The 22558-nt window shown below is 36.1% G+C and overlaps 1 protein-coding gene across 2 annotated transcripts in view; it reads left to right on the top strand.

Annotated features, from left to right (window-relative positions):
* zgc:172282 (leucine-rich repeat and fibronectin type III domain-containing protein 1-like protein) overlaps window positions 1–10211 on the top strand; it is a 170855-nt gene extending 160644 nt beyond the window's left edge. The window contains exons 10-11 of one of the 2 annotated variants that reach the window (XM_044119456.1): window positions 309–1289; window positions 9387–10211. In XM_044119456.1, the coding sequence (XP_043975391.1) occupies window positions 309–316 (8 nt within the window). In that variant the 3' untranslated portion in view covers window positions 317–1289; window positions 9387–10211. Of the gene's footprint in view, window positions 1–308; window positions 1290–5389 lie in introns of both variants that reach the window. The other variant, XM_044119455.1, reaches the window with a different exon arrangement.
* The last annotated feature ends 12347 nt before the right edge of the window (window positions 10212–22558 follow it).

Below are 22558 nucleotides of genomic sequence, written 5' to 3'. Positions count from 1 at the left end.
AGTGACCTTTTTGCTCAAATTCCATAGACGTAAGCAGTGGGAAATAAATTAATTCTAGTAAATAAATTTATTCAGTCCAAGATGTTAGTTTACTGATCTTGCAGATTTTTATTACTTTCTGTTACTGCTGTTGTTTAACCCTGAACCTTGTGTTTTTTCTTACCCCTGTCCAGACCTAGTGTGATTTTTTTTTTTTATTGCATTTTAAAACAAATTCAATACTTTTATTCTAATTCTAACCTTTTGAGTTATACCATTCAACACTTTAAACATCTACTTACAAACCTTGTCTCACTCCTGTTTTCTAGAACCCTGAAGTTGCTATTCTGGCAGATGTGGGAAAACAAACATCACCAGACAGAAGAAGGTGGTGAAAACTCTCAAGACAAAAAGGCCCTGAAGCCCATCTCCCTGCATCTCCTGTTTCCTGCATCTATTTCTTTCTTTCTATGAATATCATGGTGTTATAGACCTTTACAGTCCGATTTGCTTTCAAGTGCTTTTACTAGTTATTGCATCTGGATTTGACTACCGGTCAAGACGTGGTGATGGTGGGATCATCAGAATTACTTGTAATCTAAGGGCATTTTTCAATCAGTATCAGCGGGGAAAGTGGAATGCTGAGGGGAAAGAAAATCAGTTGAAAAACAACACGGGCCTATGATAATTTTTAACAATTAAGTGGATAGAAAATATAAAGTAACAACCATTATCAGGAGCAGCATCAATACAGACTGAGTGGATGGTACAAAGACAGAAAATAAATTCATCATCATTAAACAGAACATGAATTTAATGGTAATTATACACTGGCAGGCTGTACATTTCAAGTCTGATGTTTTTTATAAACACACCCTAACCTGACACACATGGGACATATGCAGATGATGACTCCGTGAAGCTCTATTTTATTAATCAATACTGAATAACACAGTTCTGTTAAATGTTGATAAACTAAGCTGTTCCACTGGCTGCTGAGCTGGAAGTGGATCTGTACCGTGACTGGGCCATGCTATCTCCTAATTAGAATCCATCATCTGGAAATGACAAAGTAGGCAGAAAACACAAACTGATCAAGACTCCTATGGAGAGAATGGGACAAATCTGGACACACTGGAGCCTACTCTGGAAATCTATGTTGAATCAATAAGGGAAGATCTGTGCTAGGCTACACAGTTCTCAGTGTGCTACTGCTCAAGTCCTGTATGCATCGTTTATCACTGGACGGGGTAAAGACCTTAAGGACTGTGATCGACTTCTCTCACATCTCTTCAGAAGCCTCTAAGCAGGTGAGTAGTCAATTGTTTATGCAATTAACCTAACCAAAAGAGCAATCGAAGTATCCACATCAAAATAGCCAGCTCCAGTAATTAGCGTAACATATGACACATCAGCACCCACCATGGGCATTCACCAATATTGGGTCTTGTCTGATAGTTTTGAAAATATTTAGATTCTGCAGTCTCTCCTCTTTGTAAACTAATGAGGGCAACAGTTTAATAAACCTCTTTCTAATTGCTGTCAGCCAGGAAATTAGCGAACCACCTCGGCTAAACAATCTGTTTCATTAGGATTTCCTGGCGACAATGTCACCACAGGCAATAGGAATTGCATCCCCTCTCCAGTCTGCTGCTTGCTCTGAGTGTCTAAGCAGCTCCATCCCTCATGCACCTCTCTTCCATTTCTCTGTCCGATTTCTTCTTTTATCCTGCCTACCTGAGGCAGTGATTGAACACTGGTGGAAAATTTAATATGTTGGAAGAAGATATGGTTTTAAGTAAAGTACAGCCTAAAGAGGAGTTCTGTACAAGAGAGGGTCATTGATATCTATTTAGCCAGATTCAACAAAGGTGGGTGTCACGTTCTGCAGAATTCAGTGGGTTCTGTAGGTTAGAGATACACATTCACTTTTAATTCGAAATATACTTTAATTTTAGATAATCAACAGCGTATTCAGTGCTTTTTTTCTTTCTTACTGGGTGGGCACCTCTTGATATTCATTAAACATTGAATCATAAATGCATATAAGTGTCCTTTTAGAAAATGAAAAACAAGTGAAATGTGAAGTGAGGTTTAAACGGCCCACACCTCTCCATTTTTCATTGAATTAAAGAACTCCTCTCAAACAGTTTACAGTTGAGAATTGCCAATTGCCATGTTGTGTCACTAGCACCCCTGTAGTTTTAATGGGTATTAATATAACAATTTCTGTATTCTCTGATGAGCATAGGAGAGCAGATTTTTTTTTCAACAGCCATCTCATGTATTTATGATTTTACAATGTCCTCTTACCAGCTCAAACTTTCATTCATCTAATACATTTACTGAACATACAAATGCAAAGGTACGTACAAGCAAGACGGCCTACAAATCTAGCACCAGTTCTGTCCGGAGGAATGGGCCAAAGCACGAGTAAACTACTGTAAGAAATTTGTGGAAGGACACCAAAAGTTTAAACAGTTTAAAGGCAATTCTACAACATACTAAGAAAGCGTAAATGGCTAGCTGGAAGTATTAAAAACAATCTGGAAAATGTACAAATCGTTTCAATAATTGCAGCACAACATTGGTCTCTTATAATGTTACAAGTAAAATTTGTTGTGTCTCGTTTTTTCCTGTTAAGCTCCTTCAGATCACTGGTGAGCAGGGGTTTGTTATTAGTGTTCTGGTGTTGTCCACACAAAACGTCATAAAGTCAGAAGTGAAAGAAACTTGCTATATTTTGCACAGAGTCTGATGAAGATGATGAATGACTGATACAGGTCATTACTGCCTCCCTGATATTGTTCATTGCTGTAACCTCCCACTGGACATTTTACTCCTTTCAATCAGATGTGGGGTTTCATTCCATTGGGAGGAAGTCAAGCATCCGTTCTCCAAAGTTGAATTTATACAAGCTCCAAAATACAAACTAGTTTTGGCAAATTAACAGGGACTTTCTTATCTGGCTGGATTACATTAAGATTACGCTCATATGCCACTGCTGCTGCAGTTTGCATGACATTTTGAACTTGCTGTTTAAGATTAGTCCACTTGTTTAAATGTGCTTATTTGCAATTATTTTGTCTTTAAGCTTCCCATCACAAACAGGAATGATCTGATCATCAGTTAACTAATGAAGTGTAAGCAGGCTCATGTTTTTTAATTTGACAGCAGCCATCTGTGACCATTGTACAGATGCAAGTGCCGCTCATTTGCTGCCACATTGCCGTATTTAAAGATAAAATGCAAGAGTAAGATCTCAGTCCAACCACACAAATGAATGAACTATGCTGTGATTTTACTTTAAGAGGCATGTCCCATCTGGTCACTGATGTGGCATAGACATGAGTAGATGTGGACGGGCACATATTAGTGCATTTGTTTGAAAAGTGCTTGAGATTGCTGTCAAACACACTCATGTTAGAAATGACACTTCAGTGACAGATGGTAAAGTCATTTCAGCCAACTTTCTTACTGAGTGGTTACAAATGATTTAGCAGTCAGAAATCAATCAATCATCCATCAAATCGGAGGATGATGGATGTAGAGTCAGAAATCAAGAACTGTGTCTGTGTGAAGAGCAGAAACTAAATATAAAATGGGCCATATATGAAAGGGAAGTGTCAAGGTCTGCAATCTGAAAAATTATCAGCAAGTAAAAGTAGCATAAAGAGAAGATAAAGAGTCTAAACAGTCAACTGGTGGTAGATTATTACAAAATTTCTTTTAGCACAATGACACTGGCGCAGGTATTTAATTAAAAAAAAATATTTAAAGAATCTTACCAGACTGTTTGACTTTAACATACACATTGTTGAAACAAACATGCTCCAAAAGCTATGATTCCATGTATCCGTTTCTGTTCATTGTAGTTGTTCTGATTAGGCCATGCCTCAGGCAGTAACAATAGACCTGGCATTTAATTGAATTTTGTTTTCTAAAATTACTCTAATAGAAATATGTGCATAGGGAAGTGTTGAACAAGATGGATGTCAATGTTTATTCAATATTTGGAACAATGGCCGAAAACGACTGAATGGCTACATTCTCTTCCTCTGCCGTCATTGCTAAAGTACAACCATGGCAGCCTACAAATCTAAAACAGCGCAGAAACTCGACATCATCATTCATAACTCCTCCTTCTATTGCAGCCACAGAAATCAAACTTAATAGGAGAAATTACAGACAGAGCACTTGAAGGGAGATGAGAACTGAGCAGAACTGCATAGGAAGGCAATGGCCATGCTAGTGTTGTATATCTCAATCAGCTTGAATTACGAAGAAGAAAAAAAAACAGTAGTTTATGTGTTTAGATAGGAAAGGTAAGGACTAAAATGGGAGGAGGTGGGATATGAAGAGAAGAAATGTAAAGATGACAGGCAAGAGAAGATGAGGAGGAGAGGTGGAAGAAATAGGAACAGAGGGGGAAACAGAAGGAGAACAGTGAGTGGGATGCGTGGCGAATTGCTCAGTGTGTATCGAGCTCCAGCTGTATTGTGCTGTGAGGTGCCTTTGGTTCCTCTGAGAGAAAACATGGTACTATGAATAATAGATGACAATGGATGCACACATGGCATGTTTATTTTTGAAAGCGTTTATTTTGTGGCCCTCTTTCCTCTCCTAAATGTCTAAAAAAGATCTTGCCAGCTCAGATAAACAGAATTGAAGATAGATACAGTTTTTATATTCCAATCTGTTGATGAGGTGGCTGCTATCTGTCTGCTCTCCAGATAGCAGGGATTCATGCACCTCAGTGTGGGGAGCAATGTAATAAACTTTTTTTTATATCTTAAAATTCTGACAGAAATAAGTATTTTCCTAGCGCTGTATTTGTGAAATTTCATTTTGATTTTGTGAAGTAGCTTTAGAATTATAACCGCATTATAATTGAAAGTGTTAAAACAATTAAAAATGTTTACTTACCAGTGATGAAAAGGTTAAACTGTACCAACAACATTGAATATTCTCATTCATAGATTAAACCGGCACCAATATTTCTTCTTTTGTGGTCAGTTGTAGCGCAAGCAGTGGGGTTTCATCCTACCTGGTTTCAGTTTATGAGTACAGTGACATTCATCTTGACTTTATTTGACTTTCTCTGATTACAGTGTGGTGCCAGAAACTGGGACAAAAAATGCATATTTTGTTACATCTGAGCTTTAAAAGGAAATGGGATAGGTGTGATATTATTGTAGCAAACAAAAAAAACAAAAAACACTTTTGCCAAACTGCAAACCAGTTACTTGAAAACTGCAGCTCCAACACAGCAAAACAAAGTGTGTAGCTTGAGCAGTTGCTATCATAACGGAAGTTGCTGACATAATCAGTCATGTCAGCATGTGCCACAAATTTAATCTCAAAATAGTCGATGGCATCCTAGTCATAGCGGTTTTCTCAATCAATACAGAGACCAGGTCTACATGATGTCTACAGCTCCCTTACTCTATTTGGGATCTCGCTGGATGCTGGAAAAGTTGAAAACAGAACTGGACCAGTGGCCCCTGTAAGAGAAAGAAGAATCACACCTGTGACAGAAGTCCTCAACATGTCTTGGCTGCTGACCCCAATAGTAGTCCTTGTGAAGGAGGCCCAAGGTCTTGAAATACCTCTCTTTCTCCTCTCGCTTTTCCCAGAGATCCTAACCTGTTACAGCAGGTACAGCTGTAGCACAGATTACTGGATACAGTAACACACACTGTTATTCAGGACCTGGCTGACGCTTACCACTACCTCTCACTCTTAATCACCCTGTGTCTATGTCCACACAGGTTGGGACCAGTTGAGGCAAGAATTGGAGTTTATGCTTAAAACATAACAATTTATTTATTGTGCAGTAGGGGGACAAGGTGGGGTTTAGATGGTTGAGTTGGCCCAGAACAGCTAAGTTATCGTATCATTAATTTGTACTTACATTATCGATACCCAATCTCGTTGACATTTACTGATAAACTGAATTTGGAAGTCGGAGAAGCATGTATGTAATGAAGGGAAAGAGTCAGAACAGCATTAACCTCTGCAAAAACGAAAATATAATTGAAAGCTGAAAATTTGGACAGCTCAGCATTAGTTGAAATATGATCCCTACAACCTTTTCTTTGCTAATGCACAAAAGCTTTAAATACCTGTCATCACTCAGACCAAATTGGAACTGCCTGATGTTTTGTGCAGCATCAACATAAAATGCAAAAAAAGAACAACAACAACAAAGAAGAAGAAGACGACGACGTGGCAGCATGTAAAAACTTGTTAGAAAAAAAATTCTTCATAATTTGGCTTATAAATCAGTGTCTCTGTAAATGCAATATAATCAATTTTCTGCAGGGGCCTGACGTAGACACCATTGTCTTTAAGCTTTAAGTGTTTTAGCTTTCAATAGTAAAAGGTGCGTTTAGAATAAGAGTTCTCAAATAGGTTTATTTATCAACAATAAACCTTTTTTTGAGTAAATTACTATTGTGTCGTGTGAAAATTGGTCTGTTTACATAGATGAAGTACTCTTGCACCGAATAGTCCCTGCTCCTGCAAGAGTTTGCTGTGATATGAGGAAAAAAACCTCCACTCAGCTCCAACTGTGGAGTATAGGATGCAGTTAAGAGTGAAATCAGACTAAAACTCCATTAATCTCTCATCGTTTGCAGGAGAAAGTCAATAAGCAGAGTTCCCATCTAGAGTGTAGTTGGCTGTTTACAGACAGATTACATTATGACAATTTCAAAGTTCTGAAATAAATAACAGTTTCAAAACTCGTGGCTTAATGAGAAGAAGTTTGCAATAATACTCAGATAGTCAGTAATTAAATGTCACAACATGTAACATCAGACCAACTCACAAACAGCAGTGACCATATGTCTGCTCCATTTAAACTCATTCTGTGAATGCTCGTGAATACTGGACAGTTAATTGTTCCGTTTGCAAGTAAAAATGAGAGAACAAGGACTCCTCCAGTGTAATTTAGAGTTAACAAACAGTATAACCTGCAGTGGAGCACAAAATAGGAAATGCGGAAACAACATGAATAGGATATGTCACGAGTAAAAATGCTGGGTCCCATCCCATTGTAAATGCCCACCTTTAACTCGGTGTCCTTCACTTCTTTCAGGTCCATTTTCAGAGTAGAATTCCACTTGCCTTGTTCTGTTTTGGACCTGGTTCCTGCAGTGTAAATGCTGAGGGGAGAAACCCATCCCCAAAAACCTGCCTTGGCTCTTAAAAAGGTTCCTGCAGTACAAGTCCAGTTTTAGTGCAATGGTTCTCGAAAGGTCTGGCTTGGGGACCAACTGCAACAACTTTTATGACAAACTGTAATCAAAATTGATGAAAAGAAAAAAAAAAATCTATTCAAATAAATTCTGATTTAAACTGAATAAAAGACTGCAAGCATGTAATTATGCTAGGATGAAAATGTATGTTGTATAAACTTGTTGGTTAAATTAATGTGCCACATGTCATAATTGCACATAATCATACTAATCAATGTAACGTGGATGAAAGAAAAGTGTAATTATAGTTTTGGATCTTTTGGTCACTTTTTCTTTGTGAAAAGCTAATTTGGAATGGTCACCAAAGAGCAAGATTTATGTTTCTTAAAAACGAGGCTAGAATATTGGAGAGAGATTAAACACAGATCAATTTTTTTTTTTTTTTTTTTTTTTTTTTATGAAAAGGTTAGGCATTAAGAAAACATGGAGGAAAAAACTGAGGAACAAAAGCCCATGACGCTACATTTTTTTGAACAGTAGAATTGAAAGACAATAATGTCCATGGAGAAAGATGTGAATTTATTTTGGCATCCACCATTTTTGGAAAGCTTTATAATAGGAGAAAATGTGAAAACTGGAAATGAAGAATATATGTGGATGGGAACAATTCAAAATTGATGAGAAACTCATACCTTGTTTGGGATTTCTTGTTTTTGAAACATGACAGGAATAGCAAATGGAAATTAAGTTGGTTGAGATAACATAAGTGAACCTGTATTTGTGCTTTCCAAAATATAACTTTATTCCCAATCCCAATGTTTTAGATGTGCAAAAAACATAGCACATCTATAAGGACATATGTTACATTGTATTAACTGACTTTAATTAAGCGACCCCCTTTTCTTTTGTTTAAAAATTTTAAAAGCTGCTTTTAGATTTGCAAAGCATCTTGCTGGATTTTCAAATCAGAATACACAGATTAGACATTTGAGCAGGTTGAGAAACATAAATTACACAACACTTGAATTTTTTTTTTCTGTGGACACTTTTAGGGTTCTGTATTTTTTCAAATAAACAAAGATTAAGGAGTAACTTAAATCCAGTGTTAACATTTCAAATCTGTTGTCATCGAAACACAGTAGTTTTGAAATCTCAATGTATTCTTGGTATGGAATTTTATTGTTCCCATTATTTGTTTAGGAAACTTGTGCATTTTTAATCTTTTTAGGAAAAAAAAAAAACTTTACCTTGTTCACTGAGATTCTCCTATGCATACACCCTTTTTTGACCAATTACAAAACATAATTCCTTGCTAAACCTGATGCTGTGCTGTCAGTTTATGCTATTTTAGCCATTATCACCAAGGTTGACTACACTCAGCTTCTGTCAGCCACTCACTGTGAAGCTATTTAACAGCACTTGGTTTTCCAGAGAAGGACCAATCACTACTTGACCTTTAATCATTAGAATCTTTCCTTTGCAGCAATAAGGACACCAAAAGACAAGATTTGGTCAAGGTTAACAAGGAGGATTGAGGGCTAACCATCTGACTTCTGTGAACATCCCCTATTAATCAGTGCCCACTTAACAGAATAATAAAAAAAAAGGTTTAACAAATTGCTTTTTCATGTGGTTTTTGAAATACATTAATGGATTCAGAGCTTTGGCAACAAAACCTTATTTTTACCAAGTAATTAAAAGTTGCATAGATTTGTAACGTTTTTACAAATTCCATACTGAAGCACTAAAGATGAGTAAGGTGTGACTTAAAAAAACCCAAAAAAACATAACTACTTTGACAGGTATGACAGTTTATTTGAGCAGCTTTATTTCATTTTGTCATTAAATTTAATATAATATGAGTTTGGCTGTATGTTAGCCTTTTCAGAGGAGCTCTGAAGTGTTCTTTACAATTTGAAATTTATTTATTTGTATCACTGAACAAAAATATTGACACACAGGTATGCCTTTTCAGAAAAGAAAAAAGAAATACTAATTTATTTGTTCTTTTTGAGGTAGGGGAGAATCACAACTATGCATATTAAAACTGACAAATAAAGTATCTGTACTATTTAGAAAATTAACATGGATAAAAATTACAAACTGATAATAAAAGATCACTGGGTTTTGATTTATGTCGTCTGTGATGAAATTTAAATTATGTGTGCATGATTAGTAATTTTACCCCAATTCTCTTTGTTTCAGATCCAGTCCTCAGATAGAAAGCCATTTGCTGAGAGCCAAGAATTACAAATGAAGGATTCGGAAATAATCTTAAGTAGCAGGATACCAGAGCACATCAGTCATTATTGATATCATATATCACTTTATCATAGTGTCTTTCACTACATGTCGCAAAATGGTTTAATGTGAAGAAAAAAATGCAGTATGACCATAATGTACTCTACAAGCTGTGTTATTAACATCATGACTGCTGTCTGTCAGGTAAAATTTGTCTTCATTATCACATCTGAGTACATTTATGTGCACACAACACTGGTGATAGCTACACACATTTCAGTTTTCTTTTTACTCACATCAATTTCACCTCTGAGTATGTCTTTTAAGTATTGCTATAAACCAATAATCAGTATTTTCCAGACTTCTCTGTAAGTTTTTTTTCTTAATTTGCGATAATTTTACAAGACGAAATGAGATTATTGGCCAAATCAGATATATACTAACCTTGTGTGTGCACCTATTTGCACTAGTTTTTGTTTCACAGTGTCACCATGTATTTGGCCATATTGGTGTTTACACAGTTCCCTGCTGATATAGTTACAATTGGTAGACCAGGAAATGGGTGGAGAACCATAAAAGACCCACACTAGAACATGCACACCACAACAAGGATGGAAAAACAAAAAAACATAAGTCCTTAGTCCTCACTTCTCCCTCATGTGTTCCTCTCACTTTTCTGGGGGGGCTTTATATTTTCTATGTGTACATAAAGCAATTCAAAATCTATAGTTTTGTACATGTAATTTTTATGGTGTGTGGATATTTTCTAATAAAAGGAAACAAAATGAATTACTCCTGTGAGTGGCGGATTTTTCCAGTTTTTCTTTAATCACTGGTTTTGTGTTTCAGTGAGTTATAGCCTAGTTTGGTACAATAGCAAGCAAAGATATAATTACAGTGTTGTAAAACACTGGGTAATTGCTAGATGCAGCAACAGTTTACAAACAGTTAACGCAGCTATCATATGAGGGGATTCCCCAAGTTCAAGACAATTGTATGTTTTTCTACAGTGTTTGTGAGATTTATAAATGCATGACAAATAGAAGCTTTAGTCTGCAACTGTGATTAAACTTGTTTTTGTATTTCATGCTACCATCCTAAAACCAAGTGAAAACATTGATTTTTAATATTGAAGTGATTGCCAAGAGTAGAGATATAAATATAACCTTTTGCTTTAAAACTGGTTAAACATCAAGAAAGTAAAACTATTTTTCAAGGGTAGTTTTAAAACTCAGTAAATTGGTAAAAGAATAATTCAATTGACATTTTTATTGTGGTGGACGCTGGTTGTTTATTGGCAGATAAAAACAGGGAATATGTGAATTACCTGTTACAATGTATTACAATTTTAAAACAAGGACCACTAATTTTAATACTCACAAATTGTTTACTCCATTTTTTAGAAAAATTTAATGCTGTTCTTCTGAGAGCAAGAATGAGTACATACCTGAATAGTAAGCACTACCATGTTAACTACCCAAGATAAATTGATGGTTCTACACTGACATCCTGGAGTCTGTAGCAGACTGCAATTTTTGACAGGAACAGCTTCCTGAGAAGATTAGACTAGTTTATTACTTTTAAATCGCTCCATGCAGAACATCGGCACACAGCAGGGCTGAGAGTGGAGCTACCAGATGTCCTTCAGGTAGGTAAGATTGATCAGTCTTGTCTCTTTTTATCTGCAGGTTGTTAATGCTAGTTTCATTGGCACTGTGAGACACATACAGGTGGTAAACTGTCATCTACTGCAGTGTGTGGTGCAGCCAAATTTCAAGTGGCTCGTAGGCAAAGAGATATGATTATTATATGAATAAAAATAAATGGATTATGTCCAGATAGATGACAGATTTTGACAAAAAGAATGCAAATCAAACTTCACAAAATAAGTTTATTTTTAATTTGCTTTAAAATATCCCAACCATGTCAGATGGGATATTTTGAACAATGAAACATGATGCACTAACTATTTTATAGTACTATTGACAATAAGGACGATTTAGTATTTTTCTTGGCATTGTTACTGAACTAACAGGGAGGAAAAAAGCAAAAGTAACAATCCCAAAAATGCAGTCAGCTTTTGGGGCTTTTAGCATTAATTTGATGCAGAAAAATAAAACTCTGAATCATGATAAGAAATCACAATAAGCAGCAACGACAAACTATATAATAAACGTCCATCCCTACTGAGAAGGTGTTATTAAAACAATAAATCAAGATACACTTATACATTAACACTGATGACATACATAAATCAAAAATTTTGATTCACTGTATAAAGTGTCACACGGGCTCCATTTTTCTTTGCAGTCTTATACTCAGTGGTAAACCTTTGGGTGTATTTTAAGCAATACCTCAAACGTGCTCATTTCTTATGTGAAATTATAAGAAAACAAAATAAAACAGCTATAATTTTAGATATTCAATTGTGTTCAATCTGGATTTTGAAATTGTTGAACATCAGTAGTTCCAGCTGGTTTTGGCCCTTTGAGCCCCTTAGCACCAAATATATTTGGTGATGAGGCATATTTTAAATGCCTCAGCATGACAGACTATGTCTGTTTCCTTCTAAGCAAAGTGTACGCCCATTCAAACGGGTACTTTAAACAACATAATGCATCATGTTACAAAGCTCCAAACATCACAAATTGATTTCTTGGATATGACAATATGTATATTGTACTTCAATGGTCTCCACAGTCACCAAAAGTTAATCCAGTGCAGTTTCAGGATGTGGTGTAATGAAAGATTTGCATTATAAATATGCAGCTAATCCACAACAACTCCATCATGCAATAATTTCATTATGGTTCAAAATCTCTAAGTAATGTTCTTAATACCTTGATTATTCTGTACCATTAAAAATTTAGGCAGTTATGAAGGCAAAATTGAGTCTAAACCAATAAAAGTGAGATAAAATGGCTGCTTAGTGTAGATTATTTATATACATGTAACACCAAAGGTTTAATTGTTCCCTAAGGCCAAAAGAAAACAATTTTTCCCCTTGCTGAGCGGCATAAAAATTGGATGGAGGTACTGATCATTTAGAAATATATAATGAAATTAACATGAGGAGCAAGCGACTCTGGGCTTTTTATTTTGCAATTACTATCAGAACAAGGAAGGCATTACAACAACTCAGATATAACACAATAGCAAGCGGTGACCTTTTCAACCACAACCCGTGGTGATTAATGTTTACACAAGGTATACATATACCAAAAACGGAGGACAGAAAGACAGACACACACTCACACACACACACACTTAACCCACAGTGACTGAGTAGTAGGCTTACTTGTCAGATAATGTCAGCGTATACTAAGATACATTTGTATTAGGTTTTATCTAACAAGCATAATACATAATTTGCTCATCAAGGACTCAGTCAAGTTTTGTAATCTGTCTGTGAGAAAAAAATCAAGCAATGGCTCCTCCCAGTGGCCCTGCTGCCATTTGCAGAAATAAACCACTCCCAGTTAGAGACAACCAGACCCAGAAGGAATGTCATAGCACTGTCAGTAAGTCTCTTACACGTCCTTCCTCCACGTGGTTTGTATAATGCAGCTGTGCTAATGGGAGAGAAAACCCTAACGTTACAGGAAAACTAACAATTCATCAAGTTCTCGCCAGGCTATGCAGTGTTGGTGGAGCTCTGAAGGGAGGATGGTAGAATGGAGGGGCCTGTAAAGTGTGCTTGTTCAGATGGTGTTCTCAGAAATCCATACTAAAGCTTTAAGACTACACTGCCATCTTTTTGCATAATGTTTGGAGAAAAGGTTCATGTTTAGACGAGATCGCCAAGACACCTTGAATCTACTTGCAGTTGTCATGTCAATGCTCTACATGGTGCTGTGACTTCAGCATGTTGTCAAAACATGCATGAGCTTTTGACACTTAGCTTAACTTAGTATCTTCCACCTCATTTAGAAAACAATAATCCATGTCTAATGAACCGAGTGCTCATGAAATACATGTTCCCTAAGGCCAACGTCTTATAAGATGTTGTGGTAAACCAGTCATTCCCAAAGATTTTCTGGGCCCCCCTATGGATTACAGTAACCCCCCGCAAAAAAAAAAATCAACTGGGCACCCACATCGTTCAACCAGATATAAACCCATAAAAATATTTTGTTTTGCAACAGCACTGCGTGCCCCACACTTTGGGAACCACTGCAGTAAACTGACCAGTACTGACCAGTTGCGCACACACACACACACACACACGCACACACACGCTATGTGCCATTGTTTTTATTGATATCTGCCGTTTGATGACATGTTAAAATCACAGGGTCAACTGTAGTTGCCTGTCATAACAACTACAGCTGGCTGTGTCATCTAAACATGGAACTTAATCCCAGTTAATATTCAAAAATACAGACGGTGTTCAAGCAGTGGTCTTGTTTAAACCCCATATTCTTCTTTTACCTTGTCTTACCCATTTCATCCTGTATTTCTCTTTGGTTATGGTGTTCAGTTCATATTTCATATCCCAAATCCCCTCTTCCTCTCTCTGCACACACATTTTCTCTGGGAGAGTTTAAAAGATCATCTCTGCACATTTATGGCCTGTTTCATATTTTGTTTTTCGTCTCATCCCCACCTGTACAACCCATTTCTTTTAGCTTTCCTGTTTTTTTTTTCCCTTATGGGACACATGACTCATAGAGAGTAAGAATGACTGTGGTATAATGAAAGGGACGGTAAAATATATCTCTGCTAATGGAAGCAGAAAGGTGGACTGACTGCTATAAAATCACGGCTGCACCATCAAAGCCGGAAAAAGAAATGCAAGACGGATGGAGGAGAACGAACAAATCATCCTGAGTTATAGCTCTGGAAAAATATGGCATGTGAGGTCTCACTTTCAAAAGCAGATTCTAATATTACAATATGATTCATGGTTGGTTTTTTTTTTTTTTTTTTTTTTTGGAGGTGTGTATCCGTGGTTGAATAAGCTTGCCAGCCACAGGAAAGCGTGGCAGTGTGAAGAGGATAAAACAGTCCATAACACCTTGATGAGTGATTATTTTCCTTGTGAATTAAATAGTAACCTTTGCATTTGAAGATGTTTTAAAGTTTACCTCAAGGGAGTTTGAATAAAACAGGAGGCATCAGAGTTGATAACACTGTCTTCAAATTAACATAATTATGCATTTCAAAAATAATCAGTTGTGTTGCTGAATTCATTCATTAAGACAGACTTATGTCACCATCATTTGCAAATTATTAAAAAGTCTTACAGGGAAAATGTGGTTGTGCGTGCACTAAGGAAGACAAAGCTAAAACAGTTACAAAGAGCAGATACATATTTCCCAGTGTTGTTAGCAGCTAGTAGATTGATTCAGTAATAGTTTTCTTTTTTTAACCCCTTGGGGATTCTTTATAAAAACATCCTTGAAAGGCACAAAGAAATGACCCTTTAAACAGAACTGAAGGCTGAACTATCTTCCCATAAATCTCCAACCTTCAACTGAGAGATTTTAAAATTCTTCTCACTATACCCATTTGTCCTTGCTAATAGACAAATAATATCATGACAAGTAATTTATCATGCGGTTGTGAAAGTGGTATATTTAGTATATCATGTGGCATGATCAGTGTCATATTTTGAAACAATTATCTTTAAAAACATCTTCATAGCCATCAGTTCTGGACAGTAAAAGCTCATCCTTAAATATGCGGTTGTGACTAGAAGTTAATTCTTAATGGACATCAATTTTCTATAATTGGGGAGCCTTTTTAAAGAAGTGTTCTGTTTTTACAGGGCCAAATGATTGTACAACTTCACTGATTTTCAAAAGCACGTAGATGAACAAGTCGGGAAATATTGTGAATGCTCTCAATCTCCACGGGATAAAAAATATATCTACAAGTGGGATAATTAGTTCAGATTTGAACACCTCTGAGATTGCCAATTCTCTGAACGCTGATTAGGCCATATTTGGATGGAAATAACTGGCTAAAGAATTCAGAATTTTGACATACCAAGGACTGGCTAAACGTAAAAATCCCCACCAAAATTAAGTCAATAGATGTTGATTATTTCAGCGGTGGACTCGCGCTCTATGTATACAACTTTCTACTTTAATTACCACATTGCATTGAACAATTGCCTTGCTTAATTGATGCAGTAGCTTCTGTTTTCTCATGATGACACATTTTCTCCACCATTGTAGTCTGCATACATAGCCATTCCTGAAAAGGTTTGCCTGCTCATCACCTCATTTCAATTTTTAGCCTCTTACTCTGACTATTTTTTTTTACCAGTGACATGACTTTACAATCAACCAAAGTTTTCTGGGTTTCCTACCAATTTATGAACATATATGTCTTATTAATCATTATCACAATGATTATTTTTTTTCCGGTAAAGTAACTAAATGTGTTGGTTAGATAATTTAGACACTTTTCCTATTTTTCTAGTTAAGATCACAATTAAAGAATCCTGACATTTTTTCTTTTCACATTAAAATGTAATCTTATGTCTATTTTGCATGTTTTATCCCATAATACAATTTTAAGGCCTGATAACCAGAGCCACACCATAATTTTTTCAGATTATAACTAATATATTTCTCTTCTTAGGTGTTACTTCTGGTTATTTTAAAAAAATAAATAAAAGTGCATATTTCCATGTTTTAATTTGAAATTTTCCTACAAAACAGAAGAACTCAGGCAGCAGCCTGTGGTTGAATAAAATGGGGCTTCTCTACAGTGTCTCCATAGTAACCGAAGATATAATGGCGAGGGCTTGACATTGTTCCATTTCTGTTTTTATACCATTTCACACCTCCTCTTTGCCCTTCTATGCCAGTGCCCCTCTGCATGACGTCTGTCACACATCACAGTGACTCCCCTGTCATAGTGCGCTGATGCTAACATGGTTCTAAAATGAGACTAATATCATTTACTGTCTAAATCAGTCTGGCTACCAGGTGTTTTTGTCTTTCATTCCAACTCAGGCTAAACAAAAGAGGCACTGGAAAAAAAAAACAAAAAAACTTACCAAGCAAGAAACTCTCTATTGTATCAATAAACTGTACAAAGGCATGTCATTAAGAAACAACCTACTTACTAAGCATAGGGAGTGAGGTGATGAAGACAGTAGTTTGTAATCACCAGAACTCTGTATTTATAATAGGAGCACCTTGCAGTGTTGTCTATGTAAGTTTCTGCAGCCTAACTATCAGATGTGTTTTAATGAGGACGGCTCACAGTGAGAGATAACTGAAGTCCCAGTTCTCCCTTAGTTTTTATCTTAGGTTGGATACACACCGCAAGATCTCATCAAGTTTAGTTCAACTAATTAAAACACAAAGTTACTGTCCTTTCACAGCCCAAATTTTAAAGATGAAGGAACTGCTGTGGGAAGGCACGAAGGAACCTTTTTTTTCTTCTTCAAATTTCCATGTTCAGAAGTGCCGACAGTAATTGGGCCGAAGCCTTGTCGAAGCGTGTGCTGTTTGTCCACATTTGACAGAAAATACCAGGGGGCTGGCATGATCTAAATGTGTATGTGTATGTGTGTGAATGAACACCAGAAAAGTCTTGTAGATAAATGCCAAATGTCCTGCTGTAGACTTAACATGCAACATCTGATTCCAAGACTCTATCGCAATGCACTGTCTAAATGACCAGACACAGAAAATATGGCATTTATGGGTTTGAGATGAATTTAAATCTTTTATTTTTTTAGATTATAATTTTTCTTTTATTTTAAAGCCACAAGCTGAGGTTTATGTTTTTCTTTTTAATAAATTGTCAAAGCAATATCAGTTATGAACATGTAATACTAGTTGTTGTCAACTCAAGATCAGCACATGTTTATTCAATAATTGTTTTTCAAACTCTGCATTAATGGAACAGCATTGTCTTTTGGTTTTAATTAGACATTATATTTCAGACCTTCCTGAGCTGGAGTTCTGAAATATGCTGGATTATGTTCCCCTTTTGAGACTCTTACAGTAATTTAGTTAAACCAAACTAGTAGTCAGGATAGTGGAAAAACTGCAAAGGGAAAATCTAAATAACAAGCAGAAGACTTAATCAAGAAATGTAAGTGTTTTTACAACATCCAGCAATCAGGGTAGTTTAATGAGGCCCACATTACCCACCTGCATTTCCATTGTATTTACCAGAGTAAAATTAGGCTGGGATCTGAACCTAGACAATTGTTGCTGCAAATCAACATACTAACAGCTACACTAACAACAGCATTGTAAACAGACAAAATAAATATGTCATTGGTTTGGGTTTCAATTTACAAATTAAATCAACAGCAATCCCCCTGGACTGTTAACTGATTAAAAAATGATCTACTCATGTTGTATGAAGGCGTGCGTGTGTGTGTGTGTGTGTGTGTGTGAGCTTATTGCTCAATTAGTACAAGTCTTTCAGGCTTTAATTATTTATCTTTATCTACGAATGTTATAAACTTCTTTTAACTTTGAAATGATTACAACTCAGTTTCAGGTTGTAGAGAACTGCACATTTGAATCTTGTCCAGAGTTAGCCTCCATCGTTCCCCTTCTCCTTTCACCCCAAGTTTTTGTCTGGGATAGGCCTATGCTGCTGCAGTGTTACTGGTTTCAGTTTTGTTGGTAAAATTTACAAGTTTTATTTTCATGACAGACTAATATCCTGCAACAACAAGGCTTTAAACTTCTAAGAGATATTAAATGGCTGTCAAGTAATTTAAAATGCTCCAGATACTTGCATTAATAAGATATCTGGGACTAGAAAACATCCACACCAAGTGCCACGTTTTTTGTACATTATATATATACAAGAAGAAAAGAACCTCTTCTTTTAAAACCTAACGAAGAAAATCTCTACCAGACATGAACTCAATCACACACACGCATTAGCTATGCACACCGCTTCCATTCTTCTCTTAAATGGACATGAGGGATGGTTAATTTAGCAGTTTCTTCTCTGGAAACCAGGGCAGTCAATGGAACTATATTTGTGACATCAAACTTTTTGAAGAAGTCCAAAAAACTCAAAAAGCCCCAAAGATAAACTAAACATGTACAATTTCCTACTTGAAGGCTATAAAAGGGACACTACAGCCTTTCCTCAAAACCATTTTGTTACATTCCCATGAGTCAATGGGGAAAAGATTGAAAAAGAAGAAAAAAAAAAAGAAAATCTGTATGAGTCACTAGAACCTTGCATTCTCACACACACAAATTAGGGCTACACAGAATCATTAATGACCTGACATCACTGTCTTATGGCTGTGAGTCAAAGCCAAAGTACTAGAGAGAAAATGGACGAATGCAAAGAATTTACCAGCTGCACATTGAAGGCCTTTGAAGATTTGAATGAAATACCCAAGCAACCACCTATTTGCATTGGTTGTAAAAGCTACTAATGGCTATTCAATAAGTACCAAATAATAATTTATTGATTTATTGTCCATAAAATACTGTTGCAAAAATTATGTAGGGATATAATTGATTTTAAACACTGAAAGTGAAAGCTAGACATTGAAAGTGTTGCATCAATAACATACTTACTTGACATACATCCTTTGTAACTTAGGTTGTATTAGTGGCACCCCAATCTGGAAAAATGCTGGCCCTCCCACTGCCTCCCGGGATATTTCTAAAACTTTATTGCTTCATTATCCTGGAAAGTGTAAGAAGGAAAAATAGTGAAAGAAGGTGTTTCAGCCTCAGTGTATAAACTTCAGGTCAATGTATTTTATTATTTTCTTCTAAGAAATTCCATTCAACAACATTTTAAAAAGTTCTAGTTTGATGATGTTTCTTTAGTTTTGATGCTGCCCTCTGAAAAAAAAAATGTTTAGATAAATATTTATGTAATAGTCCCAACATTTTGAACTTTAGAGATGCAAACAAGAAATCAAAATAATGCCAGATGTGGACTGCTATGGTTTGCACAGGAACTTCGTTGTTTTTTTGTTTTTTTTTTAATAGCAGGTCAGGAAATTTGGAAAAGGCTACAGGCTGTTTGTTTTTGCTGGAAAAGAATTGGAAATGCTGCCAAATAGAATGGCTCTGTATACCTTTGATTAAGGTAGATTGTTTTTGCTCAGATTAACTTTTTTGATATCCAGTAAATTACAATATTTTAGAGAATTATTAACATGTCAAAGCTAAAATTCCTAAAACTCTATGAAAAAAGAAGAGTAGTGAAAGTTTTTATAAGTCATTAGTGTCTTGTTGGAGGACAGCTACATCAAAATGCTTCCATCTAGCATAATCTGACCATCCTATCAAAACTGATATTGGAGTCAGTGATGGGCCCTGATGGAGATGCTACTTCCTCAAGCTGAAAAGTAATCACAGTGCACTGAACATGTGTGGATGGGATGTGTATGTATCACAAAGCTGTTATCTCTTATTTGGCATCTGGGCTCAGTCTGATCTTTCTGTCAGAAGATCAGTGTGAATATCTGCAGGCTTCAGTCTGCATAACAATCTCAAATCATCACACAACTTTTATCCCTTGCAGGGTCTTTGAAATTTCTTAGAACTCTGAAAGAAAAGTCTCCAGACTTTTAAATAAAAAAGATGTTTAACTTTTAAATGATTAGTTTTGAAATCTTGCATGAGGTTTCTTTTCCCCGTCAGACTCGGTTTATTTCTTTCCCGTTCCTTAGTAAAGTACTTCAAAACTAAGTGGTAAAGCAGGCTGAATTTTGAAGGTGAAGATTTATACAAACAAGAACTCAATGTTGGTTATGAATAAACTGTCTTTTTAGTCAGCACATATAGAAAAATTGTGCTACGTGTTTGTAATTTGTAATTAACTTTTATTTAGCAAGAATTCAAAACAAATGTCATTTTAAACAAAACAAAAATTTTGAAATACGTAGTTGATTCCGTTCAGATCTACAGTTCTTTATCCATTATTCCAGTTTGTGAAAAAAAGCACAAAACCCAACCAATTGCATTAAAACACTGATACTGCATCAATCCCTGCTGCTGAAAAAGCCTGTGGACACTTAAGTGCATTCAGTCCGTAATGTTGTTGCAATCACTCATACAGAGTGGTTGCATCCTATAGATCAACTTTGGGATTTACTAGAGAGAGGAGACAATGAGAAAGGAGTTTTAAAATTAACATATGTGTCTTATGTCACATATAAGCTTCTGAAAAAATGGCCAAATTTCTAATAAAAGTGTTCTTTCCCAATTAGAATTTCTTAGATATACAATGTCCACATAGTTTCCTAGGCTAGGAAAGGGCTATACCTTGTCCAAATGTGAACATTAACTGAGAGAGCATTCAAACTAGCCCTGTTAGTCGCTTTGATCAAACTCTAGTTTGTTTGCCTAGAAAGTCCAGATTGTTTGTTTCCGAAGATGTCCGAAGGATGTTTTCACACCTGATAGTATGGTAGACTTTTTATATAATACAACGCAGACAGAGCCAGACATATGATGGACTCTTGTTAGAATTTGGGTTGTTTCAAAGAGCATCATCAACATGTGAAACTCAAAGTAAATAAAAGAGAAAAAAGAAATGTCAGCAGAGAAGAGATAAGATGAGGAGAACAGGCAGATGAGGATGGCGAAAAGGGTGGTAATCTGATATTACACCTGTCTTTGTTGCCATGGGAGTGAATATGCATATTAACACTAGCATTACCAGGGATTTCGACCTCCTCTGGGCTCCAATGGTAGAAATGTCAAATGACCCTTCTCTGGTAATTCTAGTAGACTTCAAGAAATACGCTGTTGTAACATGTGGCTATGATTATGCTATCATTATGTTGTACTGATATCCTGACAATCAACCACTGCACCAACCATCTCCCATGTTGTTATCAGCCAATATCTTAGTCAGCCCCTCACTTTAAAGATTATGAATGAAAGAGCAGAGAAGTCTTCATTTTTCTATTACATAGGTCTGAAAAGAAAACTGGTTCACTTATTTTGAGCAGTTTTAGGGCCTCTAGTTACATTAAATCCAAATATTGCTGCTGGCCACACTTCCTAACTCAACATTTACACTTGCACTTTGTACACGTCACAATGGCTGCAAACAGACACAATGGTAGATCTCTGATTCTAACATTTTCTCTCTAACAAGTCATACCCAGAAGCAGAAGAAGTGGAGCCTCCAGCATAACCATCAAGAACACAGAAAGGTGGTTTCTACAATAAATGTCTTGTCTTTATAGCAGCCATTTTACAGAGCATACAAGGATAAAACCAGCAGACCAAACGTGCCGCTTGCCTTGGTAGGTTAGGAGTTGGGATCTGCTGGGGTTGTTAATTAACGTTGCACTGCCCAATTGTGACTTAGTAATCAAGAGGTTTTGGAAACGGTTAGTTTTACAGACACCAAAACACATAAACTTATTTCCAGAAAATATCTGGATGTCTTTTTTAAGTGCTTGGACTGTTTTTAGAAGCTCTAGAGACCCGAATGGAAGTACAAAAACCTGCAAAAACTAAATATTGCATAATAGGTTTCCTTTACGGATACATCCCATATAAGTTCTGAATGAGGAACTGAATTAGGAAGTGGACCAAACATCTTTCTCCCTATTGCTTCATTTCCCCCTCACTTGGCTTAACTGTTTTTAGTTTGATTTTAATAATAAATGGATTATATTATAAATTGCCAAATTACAGTGTGCTTAGCACAATTGAACGGTATGAAACTGGTTTTATATTTCACTGTTCTAAATCCCACAAGATTGTACAAAAACAAAATGTTCACTCTCCATTGATGTATTTTTAGCAAGCGTTGCTGCAATTACTTATTCTCTCTACATAGAAGCCAGTTTTCCATGTTTAACATGTCACCTTCTTGGAGGAGGCCATCAGTTAAACTACTGCTGCCAATAACCTCTTATTCTCTCTTCATAGATAATACAGTCTTCTCTTTGTCTGTTTCCTGAATTTTCACTGGTGAAAGATGTTGAAGAGCTACAGCAGCGGCTACATATAGGCTCTTTTTTATTCCATAAATAGCGACTGGGTACTGGCTCTGTGCATACACGTTTCACTCTAAATGACACTAATTAAGTGACTGCTAACATTAACTGAAAGTAATCCTTCCTATAGAAAGTACTTATCAACTAGTCAACAAGTCAATAAAATTAGACAGATTTATTTCTCATTGTAAACTAAATGTGACTGCCTTTT

The sequence above is a fragment of the Gambusia affinis genome, linkage group LG06, assembly GCF_019740435.1.
Source record: "Gambusia affinis linkage group LG06, SWU_Gaff_1.0, whole genome shotgun sequence".
NCBI lineage: Eukaryota > Metazoa > Chordata > Actinopteri > Cyprinodontiformes > Poeciliidae > Gambusia > Gambusia affinis.
The sequence above is the reverse complement of the archived record's forward strand: the minus strand, read 5'-3'. Positions and strand labels throughout refer to the sequence as shown.